General features: G+C 40.8%; 1 protein-coding gene across 1 annotated transcript in view; it reads left to right on the forward strand.

The window, feature by feature from the left end:
* LOC132901257 (uncharacterized) overlaps nucleotides 1-14,848 on the forward strand; it is a 91,825-nt gene extending 76,977 nt beyond the window's left edge. The window contains exons 13-14 of the mRNA XM_060943577.1: nucleotides 7,535-7,591; nucleotides 14,282-14,848. Of these exons, the coding sequence (XP_060799560.1) occupies nucleotides 7,535-7,591; nucleotides 14,282-14,811 (587 nt within the window). The 3' untranslated portion in view covers nucleotides 14,812-14,848. The remainder of the gene's footprint in view (nucleotides 1-7,534; nucleotides 7,592-14,281) is intronic.
* The last annotated feature ends 2,457 nt before the right edge of the window (nucleotides 14,849-17,305 follow it).

Genomic DNA, 17,305 nt, shown 5'->3' on the forward strand with positions numbered 1-17,305 from the left:
TGGGGGCCTGTAAATAATAAGTAATGGAATTAACTGGGTAGACTTATTTTTCGAGGCTACATACATTATATGAGTATGAAGAACTTCAAATGTATTAAATTTATAACCAGGTTTGTGTGTTACACCTAGATAATCGTTATAAATAACCGCGACGCCTCCTCCTCTGCCAGTTAGACGAGGCTGGTGTACAGTGGGGCAAAAAAGTATTTAGTCAGCCACCAATTGTGCAAGTTCTCCCACTTAAAAAGATGAGAGAGGCCTGTAATTTTCATCATAGGTACACTTCAACTATGAGAGACAGAATGGGGGGAAAGAATCCAGGAAATCACATTGGAGGATTTTTAATGAATTAATTGGTAAATTCCTCGGTAAAATAAGTATTTGGTCACCTACAAACAAGCAAGATTTCTGGCTCTCACAGACCTGTAACTTCTTTAAGAGGCTCCTCTGTCCTCCACTCGTTACCTGTATTAATGGCACCTGTTTGAACTCATCATCAGTATAAAAGACACCTGTCCACAACCTCAAACAGTCACACTCCAAACTCCATTATGGCCAAGACCAGAGAGCTGTCAAAGGACACCAGAAACAAAATTGTAGACCTGCACCAGGCTGGGAAGACTGAATCTGCAATAGGTAAGCAGCTTGGTGTGAAGAAATCAACTGTGGGAGCAATTATTAGAAAATGGAAGACATACAAGATCACTGATAATCTCCCTCGATCTGGGGCTCCACGCAAGATCTCACCCCGTGGGGTCAAACTGATCACAAGAACGGTGAGCAAAAATCCCAGAACCACACGGGGGGACCTAGTGAATGACCTGCAGAGAGCTGGGACCAAAGTAACAAAGGCTACCATCAGTAACACACTACGCCGCCAGGGACTCAAATCCTGCAGTGCCAGACGTATCCCCCTGCTTAAGCCAGTGCATGTCCAGGCCCGTCTGAAGTTTGCTAGAGAGCATTTGGATGATCCAGAAGAGGATTGGGAGAATGTCATATGGTCAGATGAAACCAAAATAGAACTTTTTGGTAAAAACTCAACTTGTTGTGTTTGGAGGAGAAAGAATGCTGAATTGCATCCAAAGAACACCATACCTACTGTGAAGCATGGGGGTGGAAACATCATGCTTTGGGGCTGTTTTTCTGCAAAGGGACCAGGACGACTGATCCGTGTAAAGGAAAGAATGAATGGGGCCATGTATTGTGAGATTTTGAGTGAAAACCTCCTTCCATCAGCAAGGGCATTGAAGATGAAACGTGGCTGGGTCTTTCAGCATGACAATGATCCCAAACACACCGCCCGGGCAACGAAGGAGTGGCTTCATAAGAAGCATTTCAAGGTCCTGGAGTGGCCTCGCCAGTCTCCAGATCTCAACCCCATAGAAAATCTTTGGAGGGAGTTGAAAGTCCGTGTTGCCCAGCGACTGCCCAAAAACATCACTGCTCTAGAGGAGACCTGCATGGAGGAATGGGCCAAAATACCAGCAACAGTGCGTGAAAACCTTGTGAAGACTTACAGAAAACGTTTGACCTCTGTCATTGCCAACAAAGGGTATATAACAAAGTATTGAGATTAACTTTTGTTATTGACCAAATACTTATTTTCCACCATAATTTGCAAATAAATTCTTTAAAAATCAGACAATGTGATTTTCTGGATTTTTTTTTTCTCATTTTGTCTCTCATAGTTGAAGTGTACCTATGATGAAAATTACAGGCCTCTCTCATCTTTTTAAGTGGGAGAACTTGCACAATTGGTGACTGACTAAATACTTTTTTGCCCCACTGTATATAACTCTATCCAGGAGGACTCGCTTCATTTAATGCTATATATTCATTTGGCTTAATCCATGTTTCTGTTAAACACAGTACATTAAACTCCTGATCAGTAATGAGTTCATTAACCATTAGCACTTTAGATGTAAGAGATCTAATATTTAATAGCCCCACCTTTAGATCAAAGGTGCTGGCAGCAGCTGTACAGTCAGTCTGATCTAATTTTATATTGATTAGGTTACTGGAACAAACTCTCTGAAAATTTCTACCTTTTTGTTGAGCTCGGGGAACAGACACAGTCTCGATGTAGTGGGCCCTGAGTGACGACTCTGTGCAGCTAGCAGACAGTCGGTTTAGCCTGTTCGTCTGCTCCCTGGCCTTGGCTCTGGATTGTCAGAAATTAACTAGGCCTGTTCTGAGACTATGACCTATGCTGCAGGAAATGAGAGCAGCACCTTCCCGAGTGGGATGGATACCGTCCCGCCCTAACAGGCCAGCAGTGCCCTCAAAATTAGCCCAATTATCTATAAAGCCCACACTGTTTTCAGAGCACCACCTGGACAGCCAGCAGTTCAGCGACCATAACCTGCTGTAAGCTACATCGCCACGCCGCGTTGGGATGGGGCCAGAGCATACTACAGCATCGGACATCGCCTTCGCTAATTTAAACACCTCTACAAAGTTACTCTTAGTAACCTCAGACTGATGAAGGCGTATATCATTAGCTCCTGCATGGATAACTATCTTTGAGAACCTGTGCTTGCCTAGGACCCTAAGATTACCTGCTATGTCCGGCGCCCTGGCTCCCGGAATACACCTGACTAAAGCTGCTGGTGCCCCTAAAGGCTGAGCTAATTTCACATGCCGTATGATAGAGTCCCCTATAACCAGAGCTCTTTCAGGTTTCTCAGTGGGTGCATCACTAAGGAGAGCAAACCTGTTCGACACGTGACGCGGAGAGGAGTGGTGCTCCCGTGGGCGAGCCTCAGTGGTAGCTTTGGCTCTACGCTTATGCCGCCGAGCCGTCACCCATTCGCCCCGCTGTAAGGGCTCTAATGCCGGAGTTGGGGGATTGCTAACTCCACCTAGGGCGTCCAGACTTTCCCTAACAGAAACTACACTGTTCTCACGCTCACTAACCTGCTCTAAAGCCTGGACACGCGCTTCTAGCACTGAAATCTTCTCCGTCAGAGAGCTAACTAATCTGCACTTATCACAAGTAAAGCTAATAAAGCTATCGCTAGTGACGGAGGAAGAATGACTAAACATCCTGCACTCAGCACACTGAACAGGCTGAAGGTGTGCCATGATGAAAAGATTCACGTACCTTAAATGAAGATCTGTTGATATTAAAGCAGATCAGATGGCCTCCGCTGACACATAGACACAGACAATCATTCACACTCACATTCACACCTACAGTCAATTTAGAGTCACCAGTTAACCTAACCTGCATGTCTTTGGACTGTGGGGGAAACCGGAGCACCCGGAGGAAACCCACGCGGACACGGGGAGAACATGCAAACTCCGCACAGAAAGGCCCTCGCCGGCCACTGGGCTTGAACCCGGACCTTCTTGCTGTGAGGCGACAGTGCTAGCCACTACACCACTGTGGGTGCAATCAGTTAATTATTGAAATTAAGTGATCAATCTCATTAAATTTGAAGGTTAATAATTAAAATGAATCAATCCCATTGAATCGTTTACTTTGACTCATTTGAATTGAATCATACCATAGAATCAGTCTCATTTGAAGTGAATCATTCAGTGAATCATTTAGTGAATCGTTCAATTAATCATTTAGTGAATCATACCATTAATCCTGGATAAATTACCAAACAGCTAGATTATGGTATATTTCCTAATTATTATTGATCACTTACTATATTACATAACTTATGCACCTTTTTGAATTCTTTGAGGAGATTGGGGACTTCAGAAATATTGTTCACACCAACAAGATGAATACACACAGCTTTGATAATAAATGGATTTATTATCTCATCTCATCTCATTATCTCTAGCCGCTTTATCCTTCTACAGGGTCGCAGGCAAGCTTTAGCCTATCCCAGCTGACTACGGGCGAAAGGCGGGGTACACCCTGGACAAGTCGCCAGGTCATCACAGGGCTGACACATTGACACAGACAACCATTCACACCTACGGTCAATTTAGAGTCACCAGTTAACCTAACCTGCATGTCTTTGGACTGTGGGGGAAACCGGAGCACCCGGAGGAAACCCACGCGGACACGGGGAGAACATGCAAACTCCACACAGAAAGGCCCTCGTCGGCCCCGGGGCTCGAACCCAGGACCTTCTTGCTGTGAGGCGACAGCGCTAACCACTACACCACCGTGCCGCCCTGGATTTATTATAACAAAGATAAAAATGGATAATCAATATATACAAATATGATATGGTGTGTATGGCCTAGCTTGTGCTAGCTAAACAAAGGAATGTTATCTAAATAGAACAAAGGATTAGCTCTGTTGCTAATGTGTGCTTGTGTGTGTGTGGGAAGGACTTGACCATGTGTTTAGCCTCGTGTAGCTAACTACACGTGGTGGAGGCCTAGATTAGCCTTGCGTTGCTAGTGTGTTTGTGAAAGGCCCTATGGCCTAGCTAAAGTGTGTTTGTTAGGCCTGGTGAGGCCTACTGAGCACGTGTTGCTAAAGACAAAGGAATTAGCCATAGCTAACGTGTGCTAAAAGAAAATCAACCATAGGCCTATTTCACTAGCTTATAACAGTACTGAATCCACTGAAATCTTGATGAGATCAAGATGTATGATAAGGAAATTAAAGTGTTAGTCAGAGAGGAGCATGCACAGCCTATCTATTAAACAACTGAGAGAACATAGAACCAAAATAAATCAACACGCTGTTGTAGGTATCATGCCGCCATTTTGTCTCTAAGAACTACAATTCCCAGTCCTCTGCCGCTTGACCTACGTCACGCTTGGGCGGGATCATCTACATCAGTCCGCCATGCGCGCATAAGTCCCGGCGGAAGCTCCGCCATTTTGTCTCTCGTGTCCGGATTCCCAGGAATCTAGACGCACAGAAGAGATGCTCTCCACCAAAAAGACGTCTTTTTCTTTCTTGCAAGATTCACCATTCAGCGCGATTTCTTACCCTTGGCCAAGGTAAACTCTAGAGTCGCACGATCTTTAAACTCAACTTGAGTTACAACTGGTTTATTCGTATTAGAAGTGACGTCACGACTGCAGCCCAGGCAGTTAAAAGTTAAGAAGCGATTGAATCCTTTTTAACTCAAAAGCGCTGTGCATCTTATTCTGATCAGAGACTTTTTCCTCACGAACGCTGAAGTTCGGACCAAGAGTCCTCTGCTTCCCACGGGAACCACCCAAGTGCTCCGCCGGACCCAAGAAGACTCTGCACTTTCTACACGGGCGGCTCACGTGCTACATGAACAGCAAAGCTCTGCAACGGCGAACATCTTCATATCTTGCTAAAGGCAGGATTAAGTAAGATTTTGTCATTTGGGCATAATTAAGATAGTCTTAGGAATTTGCTTTTATTGAAATAGTGTGAATTTAAACCCAGGTTTCTGTTACACTGTTAGACACGCAGCGTGTTGATTTATTTTGGTTCTATGTTCTCTCAATTGTTAGGCTGTGCATGCTCCTCTCTGACTAACACTAATTTCCTTATCATACATTTTGACCTTATCAAGGTTTCAGTGAGTTTGGTAATGTTATGAGTGTGGAATCTTGTTGTTACTGAGAAAACACGTGCTCAACAGGCCTGACCAGGCCTGATACACTTTAGACAGCTTCCCTTTGTCTTTAGCAACACGTGCTCAGTAGGCCTCACCAGGCCTAACAAACACACTTTAGCTAGGCCATAGGGCCTTTCACAAAGACACACTAGCAACACAAGGCTAATCTAGGCCTCCACCACGTGTAGTTAGCTACACGAGGCAAAACACATGGTCAAGTCCTTCCCACACACACACACACACAAGCACACATTAACAACAGAGCTAATCCTTTGTTCTATTTAGATAACATTCTTTTGTTTTAGCTAGCAACAAGCTAGGCCATACACACACACCTCTATCTATCTATCTATCTATCTATCTATCTATCTATCTATCTATCTATCTATCTATCTATCTATCTATCTCACATATATATATATATATATATATATATATATATACACACCTCACTGCTTGTATATATTGATTTATTATTTTTCTTTGTTATAATAAATTCATTTATTAAACAAACTGTTTATTTGTGTGAACAATATATGAAGTCCCCAATCTCTCAAAGAATTCAAAAAGGTGCATATAAGTTATGTAATATGGTAAGTGATCATAATAACTTGGAAATATACCATAATTTAGCTGTTTGGTAATTTATTATTAAGCCCCAGGATTAATGGTATAATTCACTAATAAATGATTCATTGGTATGATTCACTAAATGATTTATTGAACGATTCACTAAATGATTCACTGAATGATTCACTTCGAATGAGTGATTCTATGGTATGATTCAATTCAAATGAGTCAAAGTAAACGATTCAATGGGATTGATTCATTTTAATTATTGACCTTCAAAATTTAATGAGACTGATTTAATGAGATTGATCACTTAATTTCAATAATTAACTGATTGCACCCACACTGTGTGTTTTAACAGTGTAACAATAAACCTGGGTTTAAATTCACACTATTCCAATAAAAGCAAATTCCTTAGACTATCTTAATTATGCCCAAATGCCAAAATCTTACTTAATCCTGCCTTTAGCAAGATATGAAGAAATATTCGCCGGTGTAGTCTCGGGCCTCGCCGTGGGAGCACGTGAGCCGCTCGTGATGGAGGCGTAGAGAACTTTCAGGTCCAGCGGAGCACTTGGGTGGTTCCCGTAGAAAGCAGAGGATTCTTGGTCCGAACCTCAGCGTTCGAGAGGAAAAGTCTCTGATCAGAATAAGATGCACAGCACTTTTGAGTTAAAAAGGATGCAATCGCTTCTTAACTTTTAACTGCCTGGGCTGCAGTCGTGACGTCACTTCTAATACGAATAAACCGGTTGTAACTCAGGTTGAGTTTAAAGATCGCGCGACTCTAGAGTTTACCTTGGCCAAGGGTAAGAAATCGCGCTGAATGATGGATCTTGCAAGGAAGAGGTGTTTTCGGGTTTGAGAGCATCTCTTTATGTGTCTAGACTCCTCGGAAACCGGACGCGAGAGACGAAATGGCGGAGCTTCCGCCCGGACTTATGCGCGCATGGCGGACTGACGTAGATGATCCCGCCCACGCGTGACGTAGGTCACGCGGAAGAGGACTGGGACTTGTAGTCCCCAGAGACAAAATGGCAGGATAATGATACCTACACCCCCGTGCTGCCCGCCTCAGAAATTACATGTGCAAATTACAAATAAATTTCCCAGATAAACAGGACCTTAATCACAAATCCACAAACTAATCTTATTGAACTTTACACATAAATATGATGAACATTAGATCAGAACCGAGGCCTTAATTCCTCCATAAAATCCATCAGAAAGTAAAAACACACACATTGTCAGAGCTTCAGCTGGGAAAAGTTTTTTGCTTCTCATGATTCTTACATTCAAATGCTGCACAGTGTGATGACATTTTGGCCGATCTCTAAATCGTGTCTGACTGAGAGCAGTGAGGAATCTAATTTTTCATTTTCATGCTTTAAACTGTTTTCGTGTCATTTTTCAGTCTCCATTTTGTCTCTGTGTCTCTACAGCTGCAGTTCACATGATTTTACCCTCAAAACCAAAGAGCAGAGAAGACTTCCTGCAGTGTAGGTGTAACACACACACACACACTTCAACTCAGAGGAGGACCGCCCACATGATGGTCTTTCTTTTGACCTACAACACACACAATGTGTATCAATAAGTTTATTTATATCACACACACAAATCTAATACATACGAAGGATAAAATTCTGCCTAGAAATAACTAGTAATCGAATCTCACTCGGCAGAAAAAAATAATGGATTACTGTTATAAAGAAGAAAGCTAGTCGCACAGAGGCACAATGATAAAATACAATATTTCAACAAAAACAATAAAAAGAGGGAAAAAATGAAATGACAATGTGAGGAAAAGAGAAAGGAATGCTGATCTGAAGCGATAATCGTACTTTTGATAGAACGCTTGAAATTGCTGAAGCTAAGACTCTGGAAAGATTCATCAATACTGTTCCAGAGAGCAGCAGCTTTGAAGCGAATATTAAACTTGCTATCGTTAGTTCTGGCTGAAGGAACACAAAATGAAGATCTTGAAGCCAGTCAAGATTTATACTTGTGCCTTGATGCTAAAAGTGTCAAAGTTATCAAAGGCAGGCACCAAATAAACTAGAATGAAATTTAAACATAAAAATCCTGTTTAAGTAATCTATAAAATCAGAGAATTTCATCATCTCCAGCTTTTTAAAAATAGGTGGTGTGTGTTCATTAAAAGAAGCTAAATTAATAATTCTGACAGCTTTCTTCTGGAGTCCAGTTATCGGTCAAAGGGTAGCCTCATAAGTATTACCCCAAACTGTAACACCATATATTAAAAAAGAATAAATAAGAGAGTAGTACAGCTGAGTTAGAATACTTTGAGAATCATAGTGATGAAGCTCAGCAATAATTCCAAAGCCTCTGGAGATTTTCTTGCTCTACTGGTGGATCATGTGTTTCCTCCTGATGAGGTGAGAGTCGAAAACTACTCCAAGATACCTGATGTGGTTCTTCTGTTTAATCGGCTTATAATTAATTTTCAGGAAATGGTTCTGCTCAGTTTATTTGGGGTGGATTAAAAAATAACAATTTTTGTCGACATTCAGAGAGAATTTATTTGCACAAAGCCACGCAATGATATCAGAATTACTTTATTAATCCCGGGAGGGAAATTCAAATTTGCAACCAAGCTCCCACATATTGACCAATTCAGAATTTACCCTGGCTTCTAGAGAATCTAAAGATGAATCTGCCAGGAATAAATTTGAGTCACCTGCAAAAAGATGAAAATCAAATATTGGAGCAGTTCATAAAATCATTTATGTATAAGAGAAATAGAAGGGGGCCACGATGTGAACCCTGTGGTACTCCACATGAAATTGGTAAAGAGCTGGATGAAATATTAACGATTGAAACAAACTGATGTCTATTTGATAGATATGAGGCAAACCAATCATGGACAATCCCACGGATGCCATAAGAATATAATTTTTCTTACAAAATATCATGATCTATGGCATCAACGGCTTTACTCAGACAAAGAATGATACCACAGGAAAATTTGCCATCTTCAATTGCTCTTTGGATTTTATCAGTGATTTACTAAAAGTGCATGTTCTGTAGATGTGTTGTCACGGAAACCAAACTGACCGGAATATATTAAATCAAACTTCTCTCGATATGTATTCAGCCTGTTTTACATGAATTTTTGTCATATTTTTGATAAAAATTGACAAAAGAGAAATTGGTCTATGATTAGAAGTTAACAGTTGAGCTCCTGCTTTAAACACGGGTCTGACACGAGCAAGTTTAAAAGAATCAGGAACAGTACCAGAAGTAAAGGAGAAGTGATGTAGGATCTCCACAGGCTTTGAGATTGAGTTTAATATCTTGAACAGGGCTACAGAAATACTAAAGGGGCCACAAGCCTCTCTGGACTTGAGCCGGAGAAAAAAGCCTTGAATTTCCTGTGTCCATGTAGGACTAAGAAGAAAGCTGTCGCTTGTCAGAGAAGCAAGAAAATCTGAAAATATTTTGTTGACCTTTGGTATTGCTTGGCTGATACTTTTACCAATGTCTGCAAAATAAACATTGAACTCATTTGCTAGATCCTTTTACCTATAGGAGTCAAATGGTTTAGCTTATTTCTCTACACTTTGTACTGAGCATACAGGCACTGATTTCTCGTCTTGATCGATTTTTCTATACAATTTGATTTAATAATTCATTGTTCTAAGACTGAGGGGAAATCCAAGGTTCATATTTGAGTTTGATTTCCTTCCTTGACATGGTTTTTCAGAGGAACATGAGCGGTAATAATTTCATCAGAGTTTTCAGGAAAGCTGGAGAATGTCATGAATATCAGGCTCACCATCGGACTGGCTAGAGCAGTCAATTTGTTGAAAACCATAAATAAATGCATCTTCATTGAACCATATGAAATCCATCCATTATCCTTATCCTGTGCAGGGTCAGCTGGGATAGGCTCCAGCTTGCCTGTGACCCTGCACAGGATATTTAAGTGAATTAAAATATATATTGTCAATAAACATGGTTGAAAAGAATAGGAAGATAAAGTATTGATAAATTCACCTGTAGCTATCCGAGTGTCTGAATTCATCAGATTTAAGTTCAGGTTGCTCACAAAAATACAAAGCTTTGACTCCTCATGGATTTTATCAATTATTATGGAAAGCTTATTCAAAAATGGCTGAAAAGAACTGTTTCGGTGTCTGTATCTCACACCACAAGCTGTGTTCTTACTGCCTTCATTATGGAGCTCAACAGAAACTGATTTGTCTTGATCAGAAGTATTAAGGTCATCTCTTGGATTATAACTTCAGAAATTTATGAAGAGTCCAATTTAGAGTGTTGGGAAATGTAATTAAAGCCAGGTAAGTAAAAATTGACAAAACTATCTTTGAGTTGAATGGCAGGTTTCTGAAAGGCAAAGGATCTTCAATAGATGATCTAAAATACTATGTCTTGAAATTCATCAAATTTAGCTGAGAGGCTCCTGATAATATAGTGAAGGAAAGAGAACAACTTGTCAGATAAACAAGAAGATAGTCATCTATATCCCCCGCCCTACATACCAACTATATACCAAGTTTCAAAATATTGTCACGTTTTTCACGTTCTGCTGCAGGAAACCAACCCTACCTCTTTACACTGACCTCAGCAGCCCATGACATAAACCCACCGGACGTTTGGTCCAGGTGAGCTAAAAATTAAAATTTCACATTTCTTAGTATCAAAAGGCACATACACATTACTTCATCAACACATATACCAACTTTCAAGACCAAACCACTCATAGTTTTCAAGTTCTACTCTGAAAACCAAACCTACCCTAGAGACCAAGTCTGAAATTGTTTCCATGGAAACATGAAAAATTAAAATTTCTCAAATTTCTTAGTATAAAAAGGCACATCTACATCACCTTGTTAACATGTATACCAAGTTTCAAATCCGTATCATGAATAGTTTTGGATATATGCTCCGGAAACGAACATTGCTCAAAGTCAAAATCTATTACTATGTAAAAATTTGAAAAATACTTTTTTCCAAAAATCGAAAATAGCAAAAGGCACCAGTTCACATATTGGTTGATATGTATACAAAGGTTCATGAAGATATCTTCAGTAGTTTTAAAGATATGGCCCAGAAACGAAAACGTGACCGGATGGACGGATGGATGGACAGAACCTGTTTCTATATCCTTCTCCAACCTTCGTTTGGGTGGGGAATAATTACGAAGTTCTTGAGAAGAATGAAATTCGTGTGGGGAATAGTACCTAGAATTAATATGACGAGTATTCACGTCAGGATTGAAATCATTTAGCTTTAGTGATAATTCTAATCATCATAATTAATCTCATAATAATTCTAAGCAGGAACAACGTCAGCTTGATTCACGCACAATTATACTGACAAAGTTAAGGTCAAAACAGAAAAAGACGCCACGATACAACACGAAAGATTGAAGTATTTTGTGTGTACAGAATGCTGAGGGGGGCGGCACGGTGGTGTAGTGGTTAGCGCTGTCGCCTCACAGCAAGAAGGTCCTGGGTTCGAGCCCCAGGGCCGGCGAGGGCCCTCCTGTGTGGAGTTTGCATGTTCTCCCCGTGTCCGCGTGGGTTTCCTCAGGGTGCTCCGGTTTCCCCCACAGTCCAAAGACATGCAGGTTAGGTTAACTGGTGACTCTAAATTGATCGTAGGTGTGAATGTGAGTGTGAATGGTTGTCTGTGTCAGCCCTGTGATGACCTGGCGACTTGTCCAGGGTGTACCCCGCCTTTCGCCCGTAGTCAGCTGGGATAGGCTCCAGCTTGCCTGCGACCCTGTAGAAGGATAAAGCGGCTAGAGATAATGAGATGAGATGAGATGAGAATGCTGAGGGAAAAGGGAGGAAAAGAAAAAAATAGCTGAATGTGAAAGCTGTTTGGAGTGGTTCCATCAGGAATGTGAAGCGACCCCAGGGCCTGTTTTTCACGATGGAGGGCAGCAACTGCAGAATCTAAAGGGGATGAGGTGCAGTGGGTGAAGATGGACCACCAGAAGCAAGATTTTGTTCATTAACTTGGTTATTAATGCATAAACGTTTGAATTTTTTTCTTTCTTTCGCCTCGACTGTCGTGACATGCGTGGATTAAATGTACATTATCCTCTATGCGTCAAGTTGGAGCTTAATCTTATTTTTATGTAATAAAAAAGGGCTTCATATTTAACAACAAATGCACTGGACTTGGAAAACTGATCTACATTCCTCGCCACAGTTTATTAACACATCAGCACCATCTTTTAAACTTGAATGGTCTTCAGAAGTCACAAATCTAAGCTTGAAGGTTGATTTTATAGACATGGTATCTGCATTTTAAGCTGGGATTTTATAAAGCTCATGAGCGGACATCGTTACTGCTGAGAATTATGGCGATGACACGATCAATCTCAGAATTCCAGACATGATAAACAAAAGTACAACACTTATTCAGAAGGTCATTAAAGGAACCGCCTCGATCCAAACACAGTGAGGAGAAATCCTGTTCCTCAATAAAAATCAATAAAGGTTCTCTGAAATGTTACTACGGCTACAGGAGGACTCTGAGTCCAACACACACACACGTTATCCTCTTCATGTTTATCTAAACCTTTTCCTGTGCAGACACAATTATACTGAGCATAAATTCATACAGAGACTGTGTGTGTGTGTGTGTGTGTGTGTGTGTGTGTGTGTGAGAGAGAGAGAGAAAATAAGAGTACTGAATAAAAAAGGTATATAAAAAACTAATGTTTATAAGTTATTTTAAAATGGAAAACTGTGTGAACAATAATATAAAGTGTCAGAACACTGTTGTGATGTAGGAATTAAAACATGCTGTACATTTCTCTGAACAGTAGGTGTCGCTAGTGAACTCTGTTGAATGAGACTCCGAGTCATGAATCTTTTCTTGAATCACAACCACTGAGCTCTATATAAAACCTGGAGGGCTCCGAACCCATTCCCCTCTGTAGGGACGAGTGAAGCCATCTGGACGCCATCTTACCACTCACATCGCGTGGATTTGGTTTGTGTGTTAAACCGTCATCTCATCTCATTATCTGTAGCCGCTTTATCCTGTTCTACAGGGTCGCAGGCAAGCTGGAGCCTATCCCAGCTGACTACGGGCGAAAGGCGGGGTACACCCTGAACAAGTCGCCAGGTCATCACAGAGCTGACACATAGACACAGACAACCATTCACACTCACATTCACACCTACGGTCAATTTAGAGTCACCAGTTAACCTAACCTGCATGTCTTTGGACTGTGGGGGAAACCGGAGCACCCGGAGGAAACCCACGCGGACACGGGGAGAACATGCAAACTCCGCACAGAAAGGCCCTCGCCGGCCCCGGGGCTCGAACCCGGACCTTCTTGCTGTGAGGCGACAGCGCTAACCACTACACCACCGCGCCGCCATGACAGATGATGATAATAATAATAATAATAATAACACAAAAGGCTGTACAATACTTCCTTTCTATTCAGGACAGCTGTTGAAACAGGATTATTTTCTCATGTTATTTGCCATTTTCACTTCATTCTCACAGTCATGTCTTAACAGTATTTATTCATCACATAATTCACTGTCATTTTAGACACAAACGATTCAATTTTGATGCTTTTTCTTTTTAAGATGACACAGTGTTTAGCAAATGGGGTAACTTTTAACGTGGCAAATGTAATAAGAAATACAGCGTCTGACAGTATGGATGCCGGATGCACCATCTGGCCAAATGCTTCAGCGAGATGACGACTGGACTGAACCCACACTCCACAAGCAGTTAACAAAACTCATCTTGTATAGGCGTGAATTATTTTATTTTCCAATGCATACATCATTCATAATTCTGATTAAAGTTGTATTTGTTTACCACATTAAAAGTTACCCCATTTGCTGAACAGTGCGTGGGCTTAAAAAGAAAAAGCTTCATTCTCACATGTTTTAACAGTATTTATTGGTCACAATTTTGCTAATTGAATCTTTTTGTGTCTAAAATGTGACCAATAAATACTGTTAAAACAGAGGGGAATGGGTTCGGAGCCCTCCAGATTTTATATCGAGCTGAGGGCTCTTTCGTCATCGGTCACATGGTTTTGTCTGCCACGCCCCCTTCTACTCCATTCGCGCTTCGGAGCCTCACGACAGACAGGTGTCTCACACACACTTCTTATAAATCCTGTGATTAACATCTAACCTGTGGATATTTTATTGTTTTAGATTTCTGTTATCTGACTCTGGATCCAAACACAGTAAATCCTAAACTCATTCTGTCTGAGAAGAACAGAGCGGTGACACGCAGTGAGACAGAACAGAGATACTCTGATCATCCAGAGAGATTTGACTCCTGGCGGCAGGTGTTGTGTAAGGAGAGTGTGTGTGGACGCTGTTACTGGGAGGTGGAGTGGAGGGGTCGTGTGGAAATATCAGTCTCATATAAGGAGATCAGCAGGAAAGGAGCGGGTAATGAGTGTGCGTTTGGATACAGCAGTCAGTCCTGGAGTCTGTGGTGTTTTTATTCCTCTGTCTGTTTCCGACACAACAACATTCAGACTGATCTCCGAGGTCCAGCATCCTCCAGAATAGGAGTGTATGTGGATCACAGTGCAGGAACTCTGTCCTTCTACAGCGTCTCTGACCCGATGAGGCTCCTCCACAGAGTCCACACCACATTCACTCAGCCTCTATACGCTGGGGTCTGGATTGGTTCTGACTCATCTGTGAGGTTTTGTGATCCGATGAAAAAATGAAATGTTGGTAAAAGTTGAAATGTTGAGTAAAATTATAACTGAGGTGTCAGATTGAATTTCTCCCTGAAATACAAAGACACTTTTGTGTGCAGAAACTGTGGCACTAATGAATTATTTTCAGAGTGCATCTGTTTTATAGATTAATAAGAAAATAAGTTACATAAATGTCTTAATGCAGAATGTTAGATGTTTCTAGAAAAAAAATCAGACTATTTTAAATGTCTGCACTATTATGAGATTTATTACACTGATATGAAAGTTTAGAATGTCTCATTCTGTTTTTTTCTTTGGCAAAATCTGTTTCTTCAGAAATAAAACTTCCTCAAACTACTGCGTCTTTCTGTCCTGCTGCTGGTGGAAACACCCTACTGTGTGTAAGAACATTTTTAACAATTTTGTGTCTTGAACCAGTTTCTGTTAAATAACAGTTACAGTCACTGTTCAGATGCCTTCAAAAAAAAATTAAAATAGTTATTTTGCAGGTTTTGGAATCTATCCATATAAAGATTATTTACAAATCATTGTTTTCAGTTTTAATTTCAATTTCCACATACAATATCACCTTTTTCTGATTTGGGGCTGTTTTTCCTCTCAGATGCCTGATTTAATGTCAGTGATGTGTCTCTCTCCCCATGTTCTAAACTCATTTGTACTAGTTTATTGTACTTTAAAACTCATAGATGATGTAATCATTTAAAACAATAAAATAGTGTTAATTTTAATTACCGGGGCATTAAAACTCCCTTTGTTTCTCTACTTTTCTATTTCCATTTAAAGGCCAAATGACGACTATTAATCAAACTCAGGTTTATAAAAGACGCTTCATAAACTCAAGATCCAAACACTGTGTCAAAACAAAACTTTATTAAACAGAGATCAGTTTAAATCCCAGAGGGAGCGCTCGCGTCTCTCTCCATCACTACACACTGGGAACTGCACACACTTCAGGCCTCACACACCACACACTGGTTTCCTGTGAGGCCTTCACTAATGTGCAGCTCCACACGTGCGCTAGCGTACGGGGAAAAACCACAAACACCACCGATCCAGTATCGTCAGGATTCTCTGTTCAGACACAAATATACAGTACAAAACAACAAAAAGCAAAATAAAACTACAGTTTCAGATGGAACAGCTGGAAAAGGGCTGATGATCAGGAGAAGGACGCCTGGGATCCAGTCCTGTTCTAAAGGAATGCCATAATTAGGTGTAAATCATGATACGATGATGAGACTGAAGATCGGCCCACGCCTAGTCGAAACCTGAAGAGGTGAATTAAACAACAAGGTGGAAAAGGATGAAGTGATTTCATTATGAAACTTTGTTTGGATGACTAGAACATTAATTCTTCTTACAAGTCTTCTATAACTGGACACTGTAGAGTCAAAGTGTTAAGTGGGTTGGAAAGGTCTTCAGGAGCAGCATCAGGGCCATTTCTGACTTGAATTTTAGTATAATGTGTTAAATTGGTGTTAAGAAGTCAGGAAATGAGATGAGAAATTTTTATTTTTTAACTTTGATCAAAACATTTCCACTGTTCAGGTATTTATAGATTTTATTTTTAGAATATAGTTCTCTCTCTCTCTCTCTCTCTCTCTCTCTCACACACACACACACACTTTTCCCCTTCTGCTGTTTCATTTTATCCTTGGGCATTTTTCTGATCTTTTTATTTTTACTGCTTGACCATTTTGTAGTTTATTAGATTATTATGGTTTCAGAATGGGATCAGAAATTTAAACGTAATGTAAGTAAACTATGTGCAAACATTACAACAAATTCAATATAAAAGATGTTTTTAATTGTCCAGTCATATGTGACAACAAATAAAATAAATGACAAAAGAAAAGTACACATGGGGGAAAAGTGTAAAGGAATAGCAGTGTTTGGTCAGATCAATCCCACAGTCCAAAGACATGCAGGTTGGGTTAACTGGTGGCTCTAAATTGACTGGAGGTGTGAATGTGAGTGTGAACGGTTGTGTGTCTCTGTGTGTCGCCCTGTAATGATCTGGTGACTTGTCCAGGGTGAACCCCACCTCTCACCCATAGTCAGCTGGGATAGGATCCAGCTTACCCACGACCCTGCACAGGATAAGCGGCTACAGAGAATGGATGGATGGTCAGATCAGTTAATCACTTCAGAATCCTGTTCCAGAGAGAGAGAGAGAGAGAGAGATGTGTTCATTGCTCACTGAAAGGAATAGAAAATGTAAAGTAAATACATGCATGGGTTGGTAGCTTGTAATATTGAGAGCCTGTAAGAAAAGTTTCAGGCATGTTTGACCATTTATAAGAAAGTTGTGAGCGTTTTTGTATCGCTGCTCTAATGCCACCAGGAGGCCGCCATGTTGCCTGTTGGAAGGACGACGCGTGACGTCATTTGGGCGCAAGGCTGAGTGCAGCTCTTCAGTACTGAAGGAGCAAAGCGAAAGGTCTGCTAAGGTGAGAATGTCGATTTTTTCACTATACATCTGAAATAGTGTATTAATGAG

Source organism: Neoarius graeffei, chromosome 17, assembly GCF_027579695.1.
Source record: "Neoarius graeffei isolate fNeoGra1 chromosome 17, fNeoGra1.pri, whole genome shotgun sequence".
NCBI lineage: Eukaryota > Metazoa > Chordata > Actinopteri > Siluriformes > Ariidae > Neoarius > Neoarius graeffei.